Raw genomic sequence first — 24,023 nt, forward strand, 5'->3', positions numbered from 1 at the left:
TGCACCTAAATCAACCATTTATCGGATCATCAAGAACTTCAAGGAGAGCGGTTCAATTGTTGTGAAGAATGCTTCAGGCGCCCAAGAAAGTCCAGCAAGCGCCAGGACCGTCTCCTAAAGTTGATTCAGCTGCGGGATCGGGGCACCACCAGTACAGAGCTTGCTCAGGAATGGCAGCAGGCAGGTGTGAGTGCATCTGCACGCACAGTGAGGCAAAGACTTTTGGAGGATGGCCTGGTGTCAAGAAGGGCAGCAAAGAAGCCACTTCTCTCCAGGAAAAACATTAGGGACAGACTGATATTCTGCAAAAGGTCCAAGAACACTAAGCTAACCTGCCAAAATGACTACCGACCTCAGATCCTCAAAAGGTTATACAGCTGCACCATTGAGAGCATCCTGGAGGATGCTGAGGTCGGTACAGTCCGCTGTATAAAATTTGATTTGATGTTGTGTTGACCATTTTTGTGCTCTACCTTAACTATTAAAATGTGGCACTGGTTTGACCCTCTGTAGACCAAATAAGGCTCTTGCTTAAGTGATTATAAAGGATCAGCACTGTCCAATTCATTTTAGCCTGATCCTTTTTCTTGATTGACAATCAACATGATGATTCCCTCAGTGGGGTTTTTGACTTTCTTGAGCACGTTCATGAGTCTCGAACTTCACGTTTACATGTTAAACTGTCAAGTAGCTGTCAGGTAGAAGGTTATTTTGAGAGAATCAAGGGATTTATTGTTTGGTCAGGGTGGAAAAATGGATTGATTTTATATCACCCGGTTTCATTTTACTCTTATCAAAATCACAACACTTTGAAGTTTAAATGTTTACCTTTTAGGATTGCACAATAATAATGGATTGAAAAAATACGATATGTGCAGGCCTAGTTGCATCAACATGTATGGTGATAGTAGAGGGTTTAGAACTGTGGGTTTGTAGGACTATACATTGAAATTATATTGGTAGGCAAAATTTAATTTCTTCACACTAAATGTGTGACAAGTCAGTACCTGACTTCATTAATCCTAGACGAAGTCTGCAGTTGGCTTGTGTAATGAATAGTATAATTTGATATAATATATTATACATATTACAATGCTAGTAGTTAGGAACAAAATAGTATACAGTGTGCAATAGTTCCAACACAGCTATTGTGAAGCATCTAGGCCTATGCTTTTATTGTTGAATTTAGTGAAAGTCAATATTGTATTAAAGACGAACATTTCCTAAAAACTCCCTATCAATTCTGCGACAACTCACATAACTGTATTATAGGCTATAATGAACCGTTAAAATGCTTCCGCCTACAGAGAGTGGTGATCACTTCATGAATATTGAAACGGTTAAGTATTCCGTAACAATCGGTGTCGGGGAGGAGGGGCAGGCACCACCAGAGAATGAACGAACTCTATAGATGTGTATTGATGAAAGTCACACTTGTAAACGCGAGCGTCGTCCGGTACTTCGCAGTAGAAAGTAGCAGATGTAGCAAATAGCCTTCAAGCTAATGCAACTCTTTATGGGCTGAATTATTAGACGACGAGACTAAAACCCAAGGACCTTTCAATTGGTTGAATTTCATAATTCGCTAGTTCAAAGAGGTATAGGCTACACATGCTTTATACACGAATTTGAAATTGTCGCCACAAGGACGCCGCTGTGCGCAAGACACACGGCAATTGAAGAGTAGTTGAAGTGAGCTTGTAAAAGGTAAGATACGCTTTAAAATATGTTTGTTTACAAAATGTATTCAAATTAGCCCAGCCTACTTCTAAAGATAAATATTCACGTTGACAGTCACACATCTAATATGTTTTCTGCCTTTCACCTTCTCGAGATTCTGATTTGCCATCTTGAAGTTTCTTCCCAAATGAGTGTGTGTCAGTGTCAGTGAACGTCTAGACGGCAGTAAAAAACTGCATACATATGTAGAAAATGAACTCAAACCATTGAATAACATCTCCAAACTGAATTTTGCAGGACTGAGCATGCTGCCCGTTACTCCTTGGTGGTTCAGCCTGTTCTCATAGACTAATAGTGACATAGTAAATGTAAATCCCGGACAACCAAATTACTAAAATATGCTATGTTTGTTTTTTTTTTTTTAAATAGCTAATATTTAGCAACCCAAAGGTTGCGTGTTCGAATCTCATCACGGACAACTTTAGTATTTTAGCTTATTAACAACTTTGGAGCTACTTACTACTTTTTAGCTACTTTGCAACTATACTGAAGAAAAATATAAATGTAAAATGTTGGTCCCATGTTTCATGAACTGTAGTAAAAGATCACATACATTTTCCATATGCATAAAAAACGTATTTCTCTCAAATTGTGTGCACAAATATCATTACATCCCTGTTTGTAAGAAATTTTCCTTTCCACCTGACAGGTGTGGCATATCAAGAAGCTGATTAAACAACATGATCATTACACAGGTTCTCCTTGTGCTGGGTACAATAAAAGCCCACTCTAAAATGTGCAGTTATGCCACATAATACAATGCCACAGATGTCTCCTCCTTTTGAAAGAGTGTGCAAATGGCATACTGACAGCAAGACTGAAATTAATTTAATATTAATTTCTCCACCATAAGCCACCTCCAACGTAATTTTAGAGAATTTGGCAGTACGTTCAACCGGCCTCACAAACGCAGACCACGTGTAACCATGCCCTCCCATGGCTCAAATTGTGTGCACAAATTGCCCAGTCGTGAAATCCATAGATTTGGGCCTAATGAATTTATTTCAATTGACAAATTTCCTTATATGAACCGTAACTCAGGAAAATTGTTGCAAGTTGCATTTATATTTTTGTTCAGTGTACTTAGTATGTTAGCTAGAGGTCGACCGATTATGATTTTTCACCACCGACACCGATTATTGGAGGACGAAAAAAAGCCGATACCGATTAATGGGCCGATTTTTAATTTATTTATATATATGTATATATGTATGTGTGTGTGTGTGTATGTATATGACAATTACAACAATACTGAATGAACAATGAACACTTATTTTATCTTAATATAATACATAAATAAAATCAATTTAGTCTCAAATAAATGTCAAAACATGTTCAATTTGGTTTAGATAATGCAAAAACACAGTGTTGGAGAAGAAAGTAAAAGTGCAATATGTGCCATGTAAAAAAGCTAACGTTTAAGTTCCTTGCTCAGAACATGAGAACATATGAAAGCTGGTGGTTCCTTTTAGCATGAGTCTTCAATATTCCCAGATAAGAAGTTTTAGGTTGTAGATTTTATAGGACTATTTATCTCTATACCATTTGTATTTCATATACCTTTGACTATTGGATGATCTTATAGGGACTATAGTATTGCCAGCTTAATCTCGGGAGTTGATAGGCTTGAAGTCATAAACAGTGCTGTGCTTCAAGCATTGCTAAGAGCTGCTGGCAAATGCAGTAAAGTGCTGTTTGAATGAATGCTTACGAGCCTGCTGCTGGCTACCACCGCTCAGTCAGACTGCTCTATCAAATCATAGACTTAATTATAATATAATAACACACAGAAATACGAGCCTTAGGTCATTAATATGGTAAAATCAGGAAACTATAATTTCGAAAACAAAACGTTTAGTCTTTCAGTGAAATACCGAACCGCTCTGTATTTTATCGAACGGGTGGCAACCTTAAGTCTGAATATTGTTGTTACATTACACAACCTTCAATGTTACGTCATAATTATGTAAAATTCGGGCAAATTAATTACGGTCTTTGTTTGGAAGAAATTGTCTTCACACAGTTCGCAATGAGCCAGGTGGCCCAAACTGCTGCATATACCCTGACTCTGCTTGCACTGAACGCAGAGAAGTGACACAATTTCCCTAGTTAATATTGCCAAGCTAACATGAATTTCTTTGAACTAAATATGCAGGTTTAAAAAATATATACTTGTTTATGGATGCATTTTGAAAGTATACATTCATAGTGCCCACTACCCTAGTCTCAATTAGGGCGACCCAGGTGGCTAATAGTCCAGCCCTCATGTTGCAGAGTGCCCCACAAACCCTCACTCTGATTTCTTCTTGGATCAGGGCAAATGGAAGCACCCGGGGTGGGTGCACACAAGCATGCTATTGTTTATTTTCATCTGGTCTGCCAAACAGAGAACAGAGAGAGAGGTGATTGCTAAATACTTATTTAGCGTTGCCAGGCTACCCTCAGTGGAGTGCACAAAGGGACAGCATTAGAGGGGACGCAGAGCAGAGCACGAAGGCGAGAGAAAAAAAAGGAGGTGCAGAATAATCTTTCATTTACAGCTTTTCGATGTTCTTTCTAATTTAGGATCTGCACTTGATGAGGGCACACGCACACATGTACATAAGTCACTACTCTCTCTCTCTCTTTCATTCATTCATTTGTACACAGACAGGCCCAACTGAGCTGGTCATAACACATTTGTAAATCTCAACCAATTCTTTCTCGCAAGCAAGAGTTGGCCCACATATCTTGAATATTAGGCATTGCGCCTCTTTAAATGAGTGGTTGGTGCTGTTGCATCTGCTCTCATTCTACAGAGTAGATTGGGGAGGTAGGGATACTTTCTGACACCCAGATGTGTGTGGGATGGGGTGACGTGGTGGGTACAGGCGGGGCGGCGGTGTGTGTCTTCACCAGCTTGTGTGTGCATGTCTCAAGTGTGTACCGTAGGTGTTTGCTAGCTTGTGTTTGTGCAAGTCTGTGTGTGATTGTTTATGTACCAGGCCAGCTTGTGCATGAGTGCCTTTTCAATGCGTGGGAAAGAGCGCATGTGCGTTGTTTATAACATTTGGTGGCATTCACCACCCTCCCTTCCCCTTCATGTGGGCTTCCTGCTCTCTCTGTCAGTGGGTGACTTGAGACTAAAAGCTGTGCGATGGCCCACCTCCTGTCACCTTGTCCCTTATCTCATTTTAGTTTACCAAGTTCTCGACACAGTGTTATTTTTGGGGCCTGGCTCACAAGCTATCCATATATCTGTGCGGGACGCCAAATCCCATGCTGTTCTCAGGCTCTTATTATATCCTAGTGTAGCCTAGCTTAGCCACTCTTCTCTTACCTAACCAACCCAGGCTTTTGGCGGTTGGCCCTTTCATTAGGGCACAGTTTGTGCTGTAAACAGTACTGAGGTTTGGATTAGAGCAGTAAGGCAGGAAGCTAATGGACGAGAGGAAGTTGACATGACTGCACAGCGGGGGTTCACCACCTCTCTGCTTTCGGAATGATACAGGCTCTCTCGTATTGAGACAACATAAGCATGCATACCTGCTGTGAGAGCGAGTGTCTGTCTTCCCCCTCAGACACAGTTTCGCTTAGTGAACTTACTCGCTTACTGTAGTGGTTTACTGTACACACAAACACATTTTGTGTGAGTGTTGTAGCCAAAGTATTTTGGTTTCAGTCTTCGTCTACGCCAGTGGCTGTTGATTCTGAAACTTTCACAATGTCACACCAAGTCTTCCTTTCTTCCATGCGGTCTATTCAGTAGAATGAACGGCTTTAGCATTGGAGGCAGAAATGCACTGAATAGCCCATACACAGACTTCTATACTGCAGGATCATTTATTTATTTTTTAATCGGCAATGTCATGAACTTTTAGTTGCACCCAATTGAATAGCCATTATTAACCACTGACTTTTGTTTTCTGCAGGCCTGGTGCATGATGGGATCTTTTCGGCGGCCCCGCGCTCGCTTCATGAGCTCGCCCGTGCTGACGGACCTCGCCTGCTTCCACGCCAGCTCGGTCGGCCAGCAGCTGTCCAACACCAGCGTCTGGAATAGGTGGGTGGGCCTCCTCATCTGTGTGAACCACATCCAACACTGCTTTTAAATGTGTGTGTTTGAGTGTGTGAAACACGTTTCTCTTTTCATTCATCTCTGACAGAGGGTCTATATCAGTCATTAGATACTGAACTGACTTTGGTTTGCTTTCAAATGGGAAGCAACTAGATTTGATACATATCATATTTCTTTGTGCCTCACTTTATTTCCCTAAAATGTCCAAAGAGAACATGATAGGAAATTACAGGATAAATAATGTTGTAATCCCACCAGGAAGTTTTTAGAGGATGTGGGTTTTTGTATATTAGTAAGTGTCCGGGTTGGAGCAGGAAGACCTGCGATGGTCTCTTTCCTCTCTGACCACCCAATCACTCTTTATCTGCAAAAAGTGTGGATAGTACTGTTGAGCTGGCGGTTTTGAACATATTCACTACGGAAACAGAAGCTAACCCTTTATTTCTGTATGGAAATGTGTCAGACAGCTCTCCCCCTTCTCTCAGGAAGTGAATAGAGCATTTGACAGGATGTTTTGTGGGAAGCGGATGGGGCAGCGGGTGCTTCGGCTGCTAAGAGGTCCCTTCCACTAAACCCCAGAGGTGCCACTGAGGCGCTTGGCGTGCTCTTTGTCCACCGAAAGCAGGGGGTCTTTCCATAGGTGTGGAGTTTGTGTCCTTGGTCACATGGTCACCGGCCGCCGCCACCACTTGAACGGCACAGTCCTCCACAGCAAAGGGCCGAAGTCACAATGGTACGCTGCACTGTTTTGATCTGATAGCGGACCGTCCCTAAACTAGGACAAAAGGCCAATGCCAAGTTTTCACAAGCCCTATTTTCCTTTCTAATTCCTTCAGCTCTACAAAAGTGCCCAGGGGGTATGGGCTAGGGGTTGATTCTGGACAGTACCTTTACACAGCTTTGCTACACAATGAAAAGGTTTATGAAAACCCCCAAGGCCATGTTATGACAATATGTTGTGTCATGTTATGACAATATCTGCAGAGGGGCTTTAAATGGATCTCTGGTTTTCACTGTTTACAGTATGTCCATGCCTCCCTGTTGCAAAATGCATCATACTTCACACCTCTTTTCCTACATTGGAGAATTCATATTCAGAAAATGTTGCAGGGCACTAATTGTCCACGGTGGGTTGTTATCAAAACAAGTTTAAAAATTGTTTTTGTAATTAACATGGCTCAAGACATACACTGAGTATACATAACATTAAGGACACCTGTTCTTTCCATGACATAGACAGAACAGGTGAATACAGGGGAAAGATATGATCCCTTATTGATGTCACTTGTTAAATCCACTTCAATCGGTGTAGATGAAGGGGAGGAGACAGGTTAAAGAAGGATTTTTAAACCTTGAGACATTTGAGACATGGATTGTGTATATGTACCCTTCAGAGGGTGAATGGGCAAGACTAGGGTTGCACATTTTAGGTAATATTCAGAGGTGGAAACTTTCCATGGGAATTAACAAAAATAAATGCAAATTACTATTATTACCATTTAAATGTAGATGTTTTTTGCATTGGATATATTTACCTTATCATATGGAGACAGAAACATAAACATTTTACCTTATCATAAGTAGACATAATTGCAAATCATAAAATTTCTCCAATAGACATTTTTAAAAACTATTTAGTTACAAATTTAACTTTAATTAAACGAGTTGACTCTTCACATGGGATGATTTCACTGAACAACAAAATAAAGGGAGTATTGAATGATCCCCAATGATCCATCACATCTCCCAAAAACATTTTCAACATACATCTGTAAAATGATAGTCCAGAAACTAAAGCTTTGTTTGTCTTCCATGTCTTCTCCCTAGATCTCCTCAATGTCCACCCCTTGAACATCTGACTCTGAGGCCTCATCTTCACTGTCACTTTTCAACCTTGTTGAGGATGGCTCGTTGTCCGGCTCAAAAAGCCTCACATTTTCCCGGGTGGCCCCCAATTTTTCAACCCTTGTATTGGTTAGCCTGTTGCGTGCTTTGGTGTGTGTTCCCAAACAAGGAGGAACAAACACAGTTCTGACACTTTACATACACGTGTGTAACCGTGAAAACAACAAACATCAAAATACAATCCAGCGCAATACAAACAAGTCTAATCTCGCACGAACTAAGGCAGGCAACAGGTACCCTATATACACACAGAAATAAATGCAAATGAAACCAGGTGTGAAAAGAATCACAGACAAAACAAACAGAAAAGAAAAGAAAAAAGGGATCGGTGGCGGCTAGTAAACCGGCGACGCCGAGTGCCACCCGAACAGGGAGAGGAGTTACCTTCGGTAGAAGTCGTGACATTTTCCTTCCACATTAGCTGCAGTGAAATGTCTCCACACATCAGATAGTGCTTGTGGAATATTCCTGTAAAGATTTGAAAAAATGAGTTAAAATAAACTAATACAATTCCATGTACAGATGAATTGTTAAGCAGTTAGATTAAACAACTCCTTTGTAAGATACATGTTTTTAAATGAAACATGTATGGAAACAGGTGAACTAACACTCCTCAGATAGCAGGCTCAAGCAAGCTAAAGCCACATGGTAGCAAAAACTAACTAGCATAAATTATAAACAAGTTATAAATGATTTAAACACACTTTTCTGTAGGCTACTGTTTACAAGTTAACAAAAAATAATGTATGTCATATAAAATATATTCACCCCACCCAGTATTGTAATCAAAACTTACCAGAAAGTGTGTAGTCCTTGGTTCAGGCAGTGTCAATAGCATGTCAATAGCATCATTAGTGTGCAAGATCTTGAGAATCAGCTGTACATTAGATGGAAGAGTGCACTGCACATATAATGGAAGAATGCACTGTGCATGCAGAGGTTTGCAATTCCATTGAATTGGGGGTAGTTTAACCAAAATATGCCACAAGACCTAGAATTGCCTTGTGTATCCCACAAAAATGGTTCACTGTAATAAGCTAATGATTTTTTAAAATGAATTTAAGCAAAATTCCCCAAATTCCCGGGCTTAACTTCCCATGGAATAATTCTGGAAATATACCAGAAAGTTTCCGACCCTTTGCAACCCTAGGCAAGACATAATATTTAAGTGCCTTTGAACAGGGTATGGTAGGAGGTGCCATGCGCACCAGTTTGTGTCAAGAACTGCAACTCTGCTGGGTTTTTCACGCTCAAAGGTTTCCCATGTGTATCAAGAATGGTCCACCACCCAAAGTACATCCAGCCAACTTGACACAACTGTGGGAAGTATTGGAGTCAACATAGGCCATTACCCCTGTGGAACACTTTTGACACCTTGTAGAGTCCATGCTCCGACGACTTGAGACTTTTCTAAGGGCATAGGGATGCAACTCAATATTAGGAAGGTGTTCCCGAATGTTTGGTATACTCACTGTATGATTGACTTATTAGACAAAATGAGGCAACCTAATCACTATCTATCACAATCAGCCATCTTTCAGAAAAGTTTAAATACTGTCCTGTTGATCTCAGCCAGAGCTTCCCATTTGCCAGGCAGTTGAGGCTCCCTCACCTATGCCCTCTGACCTATGAGCTCTGACCTGACCCTGTGTTTCTTTCCCTTAGCGTCCAAACAGCCGTGATCAAAGTGTTCCAGGGTGGAGGGTTGCAAGCGAATGAGCTTTACACCCTCAATGAGAGCATCAGGTAAGGTTGAATTGACAGTCTAGATAGACGTACTCTGTAAGAGCTTTGTGACTTCACCGCACACTGCAGGAAGCTTTGGGGACACGGTTCTCCTTGTTTTGTTCTTGTAACCCGTAAGGCTGTGACAGATAAGGCCTTAGTGGAATCGACATAAAGGAAAGGAGACATCAAAATGTTTACACTACCTTTGATTTAGGGCACCACTGTATGTCAATATTTTTATAAAGTGTGTTTTAAATATATGTTTTTCTTTCACGTTATTAGCTAGTGTCCCATTGTTCTGTGTCCTTTTAGATGGCTCCTCAAGACCGAGTTGGGCTCGTTCATCACAGAGTACTTCCAGGTATGCCCTTTCCCCTTGCATGTACTGTAGATTCACCATCCAAAATTATCAAAGGAGTAGTTTATTAATATAATGCACATATGTAGTGTATTTAATAGCCATATCAGATTTGTAAGGATTTTTGCCCCATTCATTCCAAAAGACCTTTTACAAACTTTCCAGTCAAATGTGTTTGTAAGGTGTTTTAGGAAAATGCCTCAAGAACAATTTAAAAACAGTCTGGGTGAGTTGACAAGAGTCAAGGTACCTGGAAAATCATATACATGTGTCAAATGTAGTAATAATAATGAAGTAATTCATATATTTATTTATTTTTAAATTGAAGTGAAAGGTGTTTTGGTGTTTTAATAAACTAAATTTAGATTGCTGTCTTAATTATTTGTCCTGAAATGGCAGTTGAGCCAGTGGCGATTTTAGCATGTAAATCTAGGTGGGGCAAACTCCCCCCAAAAATGGAGATGCATGCCAGCAAAACCACTACACTACACAACACAACACTAAACAATACATGAAGTGCACTATAACAGTTACAAACGGTGCCCACAAACTGTTAGGGTCTACTTAAAGCTGTCTCAACAACGGAGTCCCAACAGCAGTCCCAACACCTTATCACTGCTATCAATGGAGCTTTGTCTGGCAGAGAAACAGTTCATTCAGCCTCATTTACTGCCTTTTAAAAAAACATAGCTGATATGGCTGACTTGCTTAAACATATGTGGTTTATACTGACAATTGAGATGTACAAATTATGGCATACTGGGACAACGAGTGGATGAGAGGCAATCCTTAATTTCGATTAAGACATTAACGAGCGAACTAGGACGGACGTAGTCAATATAACTATTTGTTAAACACTTTTGAAATGTACAGCGATAGAATTCAGAACATGGGCCATTCTTACGGTATTCTCACTGTACACCAAGTCAGAACCATAGGATAAATAAGGGGGGCGCATATGCAGACAATGAAAGCTTTTACAATATTCAATGATTACATTTCTTTAAAACAGGCTATAGGCTACATGCACCACCAAGTCAGAACAGTAGGCTATATTATGAGGGGGAAAAGGGAACAAATTATTAGGGTGAGGCACATGGGCAAGTAATGGCTTACTACACAACAAACTTTGTTAGTTTTTCACTCTGTTTGTCAGAACCTAACAGACAACTAGTCAAAGCTCAAACAAAGTTTATTCACCCAACGGGTCAAACAGCGACAAAGACATGGTTCCAACAGCACAAGTATTTAAACTTCCCTTTAGGCGGAGTCTCCTCCTTTTTTCTAAACCCTACATCTTTGTTGCTAGGCAGGAAGTTAAGTGATGTGGGTAGTAAACTGTTCCTTCTCCCTTCATGTGACCTGACCTGACCTCGGCCCCCATTCCTCACTAAAACACAGCTCTCCACCGTTATCAGTGACCACAACCATGTGATTGCTTTTTCCCTTACTTAGTAACTTCCCAGGCCCATGGCTCTTATCCGCCCTCAATTGACCCCACCATAAACATTCCTCCTACATATAACCATTAACTTCTGGTGTAGCAAGTATTTCAAATTACAACACAACAACTCAGTATTATTTTCTTAGCTACAGTATACATATCTCCTTGGCATATTACATAATTTCTGAAGCAGCATACAATACATTTTTTGACTCAACTTGTTGTGCTGTGCTCACTTGAACAGGAAGTGGCGTGGCGGACCTTCGTGGGCAAATTTTGTCATCAAACTTTGTCATCAAAGTCTGGCATTCTCTGGATTTATGGTGCTTTCAAGACAACTGGGAACTCTGTAAATGTTGAATCATGACGTCAGTGATCTTCAGTTCAAAGCTCTAGAAAGAGGCTTGAGTTCCCGACTCTGAATTCCGAGTTGGAAGACCATTCAAAACGTATTTTCCCAGTCAGAGCTAGTTTTTTTTTCCGAGGTCACAGTTGTCTTGAACTCACTGAAGTCTGAGATTTCCCATTGTTTTGAACGCTGCAGAAGCCATGCTGGATTGACAGCATTGCAAATGTTGAATGTTTATCCTTTTAAGCTTGGAAAAGAGATCCTTAAACCCAGACTTGGACCACACACCCAGTCCACTGAATAGCATGCTAGTGATTGCTTTGCAATGCTTGCAGTTAGCCACTGATTCCTTCCAAACCACTCATTGTTGAACTTGCAATTTCAATGTGTTCTGTAATGTTTATGTCCAATGGCCGATGAGCACAAATATGTTTAATCTATAAATTATCTTCATAATTTCTCTTCACATGGCAAGGATTGAAAAGGATTTGCCAGTAGATTGTCGACTTCATTCATGATGATGACTGCTAGCTTGCTAGCTAAGATTTTGAAAGTATGATGTTGACATCAGTCCAATCAAAGGTACGGGAGATATAACATGATTTGATTTATTTTTTCTGTGGCCAATGACCTTGAGCCTTCTTGGATGGACACTTCTAATGTAACTCTATGGCAGCACCAAAGGGGCTTGAATTTTCGAGCTCTCCCAATAAATTTTGCGGTGACGTTGTGTCCCCATGAGTAACAGAACACTGAGCAAATCATGGCACAACTAGGGAACATTACCAACCACTATGTATTTTCCACTGGCTGTCCCACCAGCTCCTCTATATGCAATGAGCAGATTTTCTTTTGCTTAGTGCCTTTCTGTGCATTTGTTGATCAATTATTCAGTCAGCAGAGAACTGATTTTTTTGAAGGGGTTGAAACCTGTTCATTCTGAACGTTGGTTATAAATATCCCCTTTTCTACGTGTTTTGGATAGGACACAAATGAACACCTCCTTTCAGCAACCTTACACCAACTGGCATGTGAGATGCATTTCATTTGCACACCAGATGTCTCTCATGTAGATGTTAATAGAGTCATTGGTAACAGCCATGTAAGAGAACTTGAAACTGTTACTGTTTCCTTGAATTTAAAAACATACGTTTCTAACATTTTACTCTTTCTTTCTTACAATTTGTCCTAGAATCAACTCTTGACCAAAGGCCTGTCACATATTCTTGAGAAGATTAGACTTTATGAGGGTAAGTGTACCATCTGCGCCATGAAACATTGCAAACAATTTGGCTAGTTTGCATTTACATTTAAGGAAGCTACTTTGTTCACAGCGAGATGGTCAGGGTATTTCCCCAAGGTCTTATTCTTGGGACGCATTCCTCGGTTGGATCTGATTGATGACAGGTATCTACTGTAACCGCTTGTGTTTTTACCCTATTAAACCTCTCATAAGGACACAGAAATGAGAGTGAGATCTGAGCCTCATGTAAAGAGAGTTTATTTGTGATTGACCACCTCGATTCAGTCTTGTGGAGCATAAATGCTTTCAGACTCAGGGAACGAAGGCTCTGTGAAAGAACTTAGATCTGTGCCATTTGTCACAGTGTCATCTAATGGTGGTTCATTTGTCCCTCCCTTTCTCCTCAGGTGACAGTCAACTCCTTATCCTGTCTGAGATGTGGGTCAGGTTCTTCACTGGGATCTTGCCCACGCTCCAGGCTATATTCTATCCTGTTCAGGTACTGCCAACATACAGCCCGTCCTTTCGCTGAGACTTTAAACCGACTGCCTGACCCTCAGTAATCAGTACAATCCCATGGCACTTGGTTTATACAGTAGGGGTGTTATTAATCCTGCCCTCCTGGCTTAATTCTGAAACTGGCTGCTCATTCTACTGCACACAGCCAGATAGGGACAATCCTCTCCTGCCCCTGTCAGTGTAGGGTCAGAAATCTCTCTCTCCTTCCCTCTCTCAATTACAGCCTCTGCTTTTTGCCATACTCTTTCATTTATTTGGCATCTTGAAGTCCTCCCAGCCCTTTACTGCAATGTTGCCATCTAATTTCATCCCTCATGAACATCATTCGTTTATGTGTGTTTTTTCCTGTGTGAGTGCAGGGTCAAGAGCTTACCGTCAGACAGATGGCTCTACTGGGCTTCAGAGACCTGGTTCTGTTGAAGCTCTCCCTAGAAGACCTGCTGCCCATTGCCACAGTCCCCCCAGCCATCACACAAATGCTGCTGATTCTGCAGGTAAGCTTACTTCTACACCAGTCATTGTAATCTGGACATGTAGACACTTTATTTGACAATTGTCACCACATATAGTAGAATAATAATAGTTAGTACATGTAGCTTCTAAACCCCTTTGGGTCAGTTGTACTACATGGCAGTACTACATGGCAAAACAGAGCCTGGCTCTGTGGCGAATGAACATAACATTATCTCACATCGTAATATAAAGTTAATGCAATAGGGTTCAAAGTGAGGCCTCTGTGTCAACTGTCTGTGTTGAGCACCATCCCATGCTTACTCACGATGTATCTGTCCATGTTTCTGTCATTGTATCTATCCACAGGGCATCCATGAGTCTAACGGGCCCAGTCAAGAGTACTATCAGCTAGAGGGATTGGTCGAGACAGTCATCTCGCCTTACCTGGGGAACGTCCTCCACGTTAGCAACACCAACTGCTTCGTAGGTGAGTGGCCTGGGTCACAACAGAACATAGTATAAGCTTTGGTCCCACTTTTTGTAGTAAGATTAAGTTATTTTTTCTTCTTCTAATCATATTGTATTTTGAACAATAATGAACAGTTAATAAAAGAGTAAAATAGTGCTTGTTTTCAAAAGAAGCATTAACAGCAATTTGACCAGTTTTTTTAATAAGAAGGAGAATGTGTGATCCCTTTACCGTGGCTCTATGAGGGGAAATAAGCCTTGAAAGCCCTAACTAGGCTTCTATGGCATGACAAATCACATAAAAAACATCAACAGAGCCTGCAAATCTGCATTTTATCACATTTCTTATCCCACTGGCCTGGAACTGGCTAGCACACACACTTTCTTTATTACACTTTTACTCCCCTTCCCCAGTGTAGTTGTTTCTACGATTGCCATTACAGTCAACCTGATCAATTCAATGGCTTGGGATGGTCGTGACATCATGCACTAAACTAGAGCATGCAGATATCCCAGAGTAAATAAAGGCCCAATGCAGCAGTTTTTATATCAATATCAAATAATTTCAGGGTAACAATTAAGTACCTTACTGTAATAGATTTCCATTAAAATGGGCAAAAATTGCTTTTGGGAGTGGTCTGAATGGGGAAGGGAAAACCAGCTGTTTTCACCTTTATTTATTTAACCAGGTAGGCTAGTTGAGAACAAGTTCTCATTTGCAACTGCGACCTGGCCAAGATAAAGCTTCGCACTTCGACACATACAACAACACAGAGTTACACATGGAATAAACAAAACATACAGTCAATAATACAGTAGAACAAAAGAAAACAAAGTATTTATACAGTGAGTGCAAATGAGGTAATTTAAGGAAATAAATAGGCCATGGTGGCGAAGTAATTACAATATAGCAATTAAACACTGGAATGGTAGATCGGCAGCAGATGAATGTGCAAGTAGAGATACTGGGGTACAAATGAGCAAAATAAATAAATAAATACCAGTATGGGGATGAGGTAGGTAGATAGATGGGCTGTTTACAGATAGGCTAAGTACAGGTGCAGTGATCTGTAAAATGCTCTGACAGCTGGTGCTTAAAGCTAGTGAGGGAGATGTGAGTCTCCAGCTTCAGAGATTTTTGCAATTCGTTCCAGTCATGGGCAGCAGAGAACTGGAAGGAAAGACGACCAAAGGAGGAATTGGCTTTGGGGGTGACCAGTGAGATATACCTGCTGTAGCGCGTGCTACGTGTGGGTGCTGCTATGGTGACCAGTGAGCTGAGATAAGGCGGGGCTTTACCTAGCAGAGACTTGTAGATAACCTGTAGCCAGTGGGTTTGGCGATGAGTATGAAGCGAGGGCCAACCAACTAGAGCGTACAGGTCGCAATGGTGGGTAGTGTATGGGGCTTTGGTGACAAAACGGATGGCACTGTGATAGACTGCATCCAGTTTGTTGAGTAGAGTGTTGGAGGCTATTTTATAGATGACATCACCGAAGTCGAGGATCGGTAGGATGGTCAGTTTTACGAGGGTATGTTTGGCGGCATGAGTGAAGGATGCTTTGTTGCGATATAGGAAGCCGATTCTAGATTTAATTTTGGATTGGAGATGCTTAATGTGAGTCTGGAAGGAGAGTTTAGTCTAACCAGACACCCTGTAGTTGTCCACGTATTCTAAGTCAGAGCCGTCCAGAGTAGTGATGCTGGACGGGCGAGCAGGTGCGGGCAGCGATCGATTGAAAAGCATGCATTTAGTTTTACTTGCGTTTAAGAGCAGTTGGAGGCCACGGAAGGAGAGTTGTACGGCATTGAAGCTCGTCTGGAGGTTAGTTAACAGTGTCCAAGGAGGGGCCAGAAGTATACAGAATGGTGTCGTCTGCATAGAGGTGGATCAGAGAATCACCCGCAGCAAGAGCAACATCATTGATGTATACAGAAAAGAGTCGGCCCGAGAATTGAACCCTGTGGCACACCCAGAGACTGTCAGAGATCCAGACAACAGGCCCTCTGATTTGACACACTGAACTCTATCAGGGTAAACCAGGCGAGGCAATCATTTGAGAAACCAAGGCTGTCGAGTCTGCCAATAAGAATGTTGTGATTGACAGAGTTGAAAGCCTTGGCCCAGTCGATGAATACGGCTGCACAGTAATGTCTCTTATCGATGGCGGTTATGATGTCGTTTAGAACCTTGAGCGTGGCTGAGGTGCACCCATGACCAGCTCTGAAACCAGACTGTATAGCGGAGAAGGTATGGTGGGATTCGAAATGGTCAGTAATCTGTTTGTTAACTTGGCTTTCGAAGACCTTAGAAAGACAGGGTAGGATAGATATAGGTCTGTAGCAGTTTGGGTCTAGAGTGTCACCCCCTTTGAAGAGGACGATGACCACGGCAGATTTCCAATCTTTGGGAATCTCAGACGATACGAAAGAGAGGTTGAACAGGCTAGTAATAGGGGTTGCAACAATTTCGGCAGATAATTTTAGAAAGAGAGGGTCCAGATTGTCTAGCCCGGCTGATTTGTAGGGGTCCAGATTTTGCAGCTCTTTCAGAACATCAGCTATCTGGATTTGGGTAAAGGAGAAATGATGGGGGCTTTGGCGGGTTGCTGTGGAGGGTGCCGGGCAGTTGACCGGGGTAGGGGTAGCGATGTGGAAAGCATGGCCAGCCGTAGAGATGCTTATTGAAATTCTCAATTATAGCGGATTTATCGGTGGTGACAATGTTTCCTAGCCTCAGAGCAGTGGGCAGCTGGGAGGAGGTGCTCTTATTCTCCATGGACTTTACAATGCCCCAGAACGTTTTGAGTTTGTACTACAGGATGCAAATTTCTGTTTGAAAAAGCTTGCCTTAGCTTTTCTAACTGCCTGTGTATATTTGTTCCTAACTTCCCTGAAGAGTTGCATATTCGATGCTAATGCAGAACGCCACAGGATGTTTTTGTGCTGGTCAAGGGCAGACAGGTCTGGCATGAACCAAGGACTATATCTATTCCTAGTTCTACATTTTTTGAGAGGGGCATGCTTATTTAAGATAGTGAGGAAGGCACTTTTAAAGAATAGCCAGGCATCATCTACTGACGGGATGAGGTCAATGTCATTCCAGGATACCCCGGCCAGGTCGATTAGAAAGGCCTGCTCGCAGAAGTGTTTCAGGGAGTGTTTGACCGTGATGAGGGGTGGTCGTTTGGTTGCAGAACCATTACGGATGCAGGCAATGAGGCAGTGATCGCTGAGATATTGATTGAAAACAGCAGAGGTGTATTTGGAGGGCGAATTAGTTAGGATGACATCTATGAGGGTGCCCGTGTTTACTGATTTGGGGTTGTACCTGGTAGGTTCATTGATTATTTGGCTGTTATTGTTATTGGTCTATTAACCAATTTACAGCATGGTGATGTCACAATGGAATGCCAATGCATCCCGCCCATGCAAACATGCTGATTAAAAGGTCCTGTGTAAATTGTATTTTCAATCAGCAACTACAGTGCCAGCAACTACAGTATTCACACCCCTTGACTTTTTCCACATTTTGTTGTGTTACAACCTACATTTAAATTGAGATTTTTGGGGGGCACTGGCCTACACACAATACCCCATAATGTCTAAGTGGAATAATGTTTTTTGACATTTTTACAAATTAATTAAAAATGAAAGCTGAAATGTCTTGAGTCAATAAGTATTCAACCCCTTTGTTATGGCAAGACTAAGTGAATCAACAACAACAGTACATACTTCACAAAACTAACCTAATTGACAGATTGAAAAGATTGGAGCTTATACAGGATAAAAAATATTACAAAACATGCATACTGTTTGATACAAGGCACTAAAGTAATACTGCAAAGAAATTTGATAAAGCACTTTCTGTCCTGAATACAAAGTGTTATGTTTGAGGCAAATCCAATACAACACATTATTGAGTACCACTACATATTTTCAAGCATAGTGGTACAGTAGCTGAATCATGTTATTGGTGTGCTTGAAATGTTTTTCCAGATGAAAAAGAAATAGAATAGAGCTAAGCATAGGCAAAATCCTAGAGGAAAATCTGGTTGAGTCTGCTTTCCACCATACACTGGGAGATGAATTCAGGAATAATTATTTAAGGCACAGGAAATATCACTTATAAAAAATAATATTTTGCACTGTTAGTTTCATCAGCTGTTGTACAATATGATAGAACAAAACTCGAAATAAACATAATTTTGACTACTGGGCCTTTAACAATTGTTCTTGAATTAGGACTGGTGAACTACATTGCATTGCATTTATCCAATGCATACTCATCAGGAGTCGGCTTTATTACTTTCAAACAATAGCAGAGAAATACTCAAACAGGTGTTTTCCTCTTCTTCTATCCCTAGAATGCCGTGCACCACTTTCCAGGTTAAGAGTGGCACAACCAGAGATCACTGTTACTCATCATCATGCCTCAGACTCCTCCTCTCTGGCTCCCCTAGTGGAGCAGGAGGGGGAATCCTACCTGGAGAAGGTGGGAGGAGTCCGACGCCACACAGTGGCCAATGCACACTCTGACATACGGCTGCTCTCAGCTTCTGGCAGGATGCAGCCTGGGATGGAGGAGGACAGTGGTGGCGGTGGTGGGAACGGGATGGCAGGCAACGGCATGCTGCCCAGGCCTTTCTCCAGCCATCCAGACATCCTGGAATCCCCACTGGGAGTGGTGGGGCCCTTTAGAAAGCAGAGATCGACTGAAATCAGCTGCCATCCCCCCAGCTAACCAGTGATAGCAGCTGGAGACCATTGTTATTGATTCCTGGGAAACTGAGGGGATAAAAAACATCTCTGAGTGCGAGCAGGGTGGTTGGGTGGAGTCCCTGTCACCCAAGGGCTTTCCCTCCTCTGTGCTCAGAGGCCAAAATGTGGAAACAGTTGATTGTTACCCGAATTGCCAACATGTCAGATCTATTCACATTATTTTATTCCTGGGACGCATTCCTCGGTTGGAACTGATTGATGACAGGCATCTACCGTAACAGCTTGTTTTTTTTACCCTATTTAACCTCTCATAAGGACACAGGGGACAGTGAGATCTGAGCCTCATGTAAAGAAAGTATATTTGTGACTGACCGCCTCGATTTGGTCTTTTGTAACATTGTTTTAATATTTTTTTTACATTAGATAAAAGTTGACTCCTTAGACTCACAGCTAGAAAAACTGTATAGCATACACTGCAGTTGAGGAACAAATGGGAAAGTAATTCTGCTTTGAAAGTTGAAAAACTTGTAACCCCACTTTTGAGAAAATGGTCCTTGAATGTTTGGTACACGAGCTCTTCTTATTCTACACCCATTCAGCATCGTTTACACCCTCTTAAGACTTTGCCCCACCCATCTCTTTCACGTGTGAGGCAATGTGCTAAACAGTGAGTATGGTAGTGAACAACCAAAGATTTCAAGACTAAAGGCTGGTTTATACTACATCAACAGTTGTCACAGTGACATCATGAACATTCTATTGTCGTCCGACATCAAACTTGTCGTTGTTCTGAAAAATTATTAACAAAAAAATGACATCAGCAGCCTGGGGGTCCAAAATAGCATAACTGGTGCGTAATTAACACCAATAAACCCATCCGTTTAAAAATTGAAAGCAACTTTCTAAACAATGTTTTTGGTTAGTTTCTAGCCTGTTAGGTGTAAACGGTACAGTGAAATGGTTACTTGAATAGTGAAGTCTTTTGTTTAGACATGTAGCTAGCTAGCTAAACAATTAACCATAATCCCAACTCATAACGTTACTACCCTGCATGAATCTACAGGTAGATAAATCTAACCAACTAGCTGGGTTCAATGTTAGCTAGCTAGCTAACATTAGGCTATAACTAGCAATACAAATGGCTCTGAGATATGCATAACGTTACTACACAGATCATACATGTAACATGATCTTGCGAGCCAGCCAGACAGCTAATGGTAGCTAGCTAACAGTAAGCTTTAATTTGCAATGAAAATGACTTTCTGACTAAATATATCTGAAAATGTAGCAAGCTACATGGATGAACGTTTCTCCATCTCTGTCACGGATGCCATGCTTGCCCTTAGTTTCAAATCATTTTTTAAAATTTGTCACACATGGTTAGCAGATGTTAATTTGAGTGTAACGAAATGCTTGTGCTTCTAGTTCCGACAATGCAGTAATAACCAACGAGTAATCTAACCTAACAATTTCACAACAGCTACCTTATACACACACAAGTGTAAGGGGATGAAGAATATGTACATAAAGATATGAATTAGTGATGGTACAGAACGGCATAGGCAAGATGCAGTAGATGGTATCGAGTACAGTATATACATATGAGATGAGGAATGTAGGGTATGTAAATATTATATTAAGTGGCATTGTTTAAAGTGGCTAGTGATACATTTTTTTACATCAATTTTTCCATTATTAAAGTGGCTGGAGTTGAGTCAGTATGTTGGCAGCAGCCACTCAATGTTAGTGGTGGCTGTTTAACCGTCTGATAGCCTTGAGATAGAAGCTGTTTTTCAGTCTCTCGGTCCCTGCATTGATGCACCTGTACTGACCTCGCCTTCTGGATGATAGCAGGGTGAACAGGCAGTGGCTCAGGTGGTTGATGTCCTTGACGATCTTTATGGCCTTCCTGTGACATCGGGTGGTGTAGGTGTCCTGTAGGGTCACTACCTCACTACCCTCTGGAGAGCCTTGTGGGCGGAGCAGTTGCCGTACCAGGCGGTGATACAGCCTGACAGGATGCTCTCGATTGTGCATCTGTAAAAGTTTGTGTGCTTTTGGTGACGAGCCAAATTTCTTCAGCCTCCTGAGGTTGAAGAGGCGCTGCTGCGCCGAGGAACTTAAAACTTACTACCCTCTCCACTACTGTCCCGTCGATGTGGATAGGGGGGTGTTCCCTCTGCTGTTTCCTGAAGTCCACAATAATTTGTTTTGTTGACGTTGAGTGTGAGGTTATTTTCCTGACACCACAATCCGAGGGCCCTCACCTCCTCCCTGTAGGCTGCCTCGTTATTGTTGGTAATCAAGCCTACCACTGTAGTGTTGCCTGCAAACTAGATGATCGAGTTGGAGGTGTGCATGGCCATGCAGTCGTGGGTGAACAGGCAGTACAGGAGAGGGCTCAGAACGCACCCTTGTGGGGCCCCAGTGTTGAGGATCAGCGGGGTGGAGATGTTGTTTCCTACCCTCACCACCTGGGGGCGGCCCGTCAGGAAGTCCAGTACCCAGTTGGTTGAGACCCAGGGTCTCGAGCTTGATGACGAGTTTGGAGGGTACTATGGTGTTAAATCTGAGCTGTAGTCGATGAACAGCATTCTCACATAGGTATAGGTATTCATAGGTATTCATAGGTATTCCTCTTGTCCAGATGGGTTAGGGCAGTGTACAGTGTGGTTGCGATTGCGTCATCTGTGGACCTGTTGGGGCGGTACGCAAATTGGAGTGGGTCTAGGGTGTCAGGTAGGGTGGAGGTGATATGGTCCTTGACTAGTCTCTCAAAGCACTTCATGATGACGGAAGTGAGTCGTTTAGCTCAGTTACCTTAGCTTTCTTGGGAACGGTGGCCCTCTTGGACCTCTTGAAGCATGTGGGGACAGCAGACTGGGATAAGGGTTGATTGAATATGTCCGTAAACACACCAGCCAGCTGGTCTGCGCATGCTCTGAGGACGCGGCTAGGGATTCCGTATGGGCCTGCAGCCCTGCGAGGGTTAACACGTTTAAATGTTTTACTCACGTTGGCTGCAGTGAAGGAGAGTCCACAGGTTTTGGTAGCGGGCCATATCAGTGGCACTGTATTGTCCTCAAAGCGAGCAAAGGAGTTGTTTAGTTTGAAGATGTAATCCAGACAGGTGCTTTAAACAACAGCCTTATGTGTTCTCTTTTCGACCGCCTCCGCATTTACAATCATATGCCTAAATCTCCTTAGCTATCATACTCTGCTTCCACCAGTCATTCCACTGATTTCAAAACACGATCCTCCAGAACATGGAGAGCCTTAGCAACATTTGTGCAGTTCTTCATGACACCTTTCAAAAAAGCCACTTTAGAAAGGATTACCTTCACATACTACGCAGCTCATGATATAGACATAAGCGTACTACATGGCAGACCATTCTGAACATATCTCTCGGCATGTCCAGCACATCCATTATCTCAGCCAATCATGGCTAACAGGAAGGTTCCTCTCTTTTGCTATGGCTTTAACAACTATGCTCGTAATATAACAATTTTGTTTGTATTTAAAGATGCCATACAAGTTTATTGTTAAGGCACATGAAAGTTCACATGTTCCAGAAGGATTTTTGCCCAAAACTGCATTTTTATAATAAAAAAATAAAAATATGTTCAAACGCCTCTCCTGTGAAGTTGTGACGCGTGACTTGACGCCTAGTTTCCTGAAACGAGTAACATTGCACTGTGTAAGAGTCACCATTGCGAGGAATGTCTGTGCTGCTGAGTTAACACAAAAGACAAACTGTCACACCCTGTTAGAGATCCTTTTTATGTCTCTATTTGGTTTGGTCAGGGTGTGATTTGGGGTGGGTATTCTATGTTCTATTATTTGTATTTCTATATTTTGTTAGGGTTCTCAATCAGGGACAGATGTTTATCGTTGTCTCTGATTGAGAACCATACTTAGGTAGCCCTTTCCACCTGTCTTTGTGGGAAGTTGACTTTGTTTAGGGCACATAGCTTTTAGCTTCATGGTTTGTTTTGTAGTGTTTATTGTTTTGTTTGGCATCTTTTTAAATAAAGGAATATGTACGCTCACCACGCTGCACCTTGGTCCAGTTCTTTCAACGGTCTTGACACAAACCTTTCGGTAACATGGGATCTATTAGGGACTGAAGCCGCAAAGCCCTTTCTGCCAGTGATGTAGTACTCCAAACCGGTCTGGAGAGCACATACTCCAGACCACATATTGAGTGTCTCGGTCTTGTCTCGGATACATTTTTACTCGGTCTTGACTCCGTCTGGGACAGTGGAGACTCGTAATTTCTTCCTGAGACCAGCTGAGTAAAAAAATGATCAGCTTCCATTCAGTCAGCGCATGAAACCGCTTCGCCAGGCCAAATATATACACTCCTTTATTGAAACATTAAAATCTTAACACCTATTGAAACCTGAGCTTCCTACTTTACTTGTAACATTACTGTCCTTAACATTAACATTGTTTTATTTCTTTACTTACCTATTGTGCACCTAATACCTTTTTTGCACTATTGGTTAGAGCCTGTAAGTAAGCATTTCACTGTAAGATCTACACCTGTTGTATTCGGCGCACGTGACGAATCAATTTTGATTAGATTAGGTTTCAATAGGCGATAAGATATTTATGTTTCAAGAAAGGAGTGTATATATTTGGCCTGGCCAAGCGGTTTCATGTGCTGACAATGGAAGCTGATAATTTTGTTTTTTTACTCAGCTGGTCTTGGCTGGTCTCAGGAAGAAATTGTGAGTCCTCATTGTCCAAGACTGAGTTAAGGCTGAGTAAAAATGTATCCGAAACAAGACCGAGACACTCTATGTGGTCTGGAGAATGTGGTCTCCAGATTTATCTCCCCTGAGACCACCAAAGGAAAATCCTGATTAGATATTTTTTTCTCTTCAGTATCAACCCTTTTCTTTACAAACAAAACTGAAGTGATTTAATCATCACTGAAAACATTCTAATTATTATTTTATAAATCCATAACCCTTCTTTGAAGGCTGTAGAAGGCCCATTGTTCCCCACTTTGTTTGGGTTAGTAATAAT

At 41.8% G+C, this 24,023-nt stretch overlaps 1 protein-coding gene across 1 annotated transcript; it reads left to right on the forward strand.

Annotated features, from left to right (window-relative positions):
- Positions 1-1,346: 1,346 nt before the first annotated feature.
- On the forward strand, positions 1,347-23,038 carry LOC110490784 (proline-rich protein 5-like). Its single transcript, XM_021564236.3, has 9 exons — positions 1,347-1,707; positions 5,652-5,782; positions 9,368-9,448; positions 9,743-9,791; positions 12,774-12,831; positions 13,232-13,323; positions 13,703-13,837; positions 14,163-14,283; positions 18,632-23,038. The coding sequence occupies exons 2-9, from the start codon at positions 5,661-5,663 to the stop codon at positions 19,006-19,008; spliced, it is 1,035 nt and encodes a 344-aa protein (XP_021419911.1). The 5' UTR covers positions 1,347-1,707; positions 5,652-5,660; the 3' UTR covers positions 19,009-23,038.
- The last annotated feature ends 985 nt before the right edge of the window (positions 23,039-24,023 follow it).

Source organism: Oncorhynchus mykiss, chromosome 2 (assembly GCF_057628025.1).
Source record: "Oncorhynchus mykiss isolate SJ-2025 chromosome 2, ASM5762802v1, whole genome shotgun sequence".
NCBI classification, from domain to species: domain Eukaryota; kingdom Metazoa; phylum Chordata; class Actinopteri; order Salmoniformes; family Salmonidae; genus Oncorhynchus; species Oncorhynchus mykiss.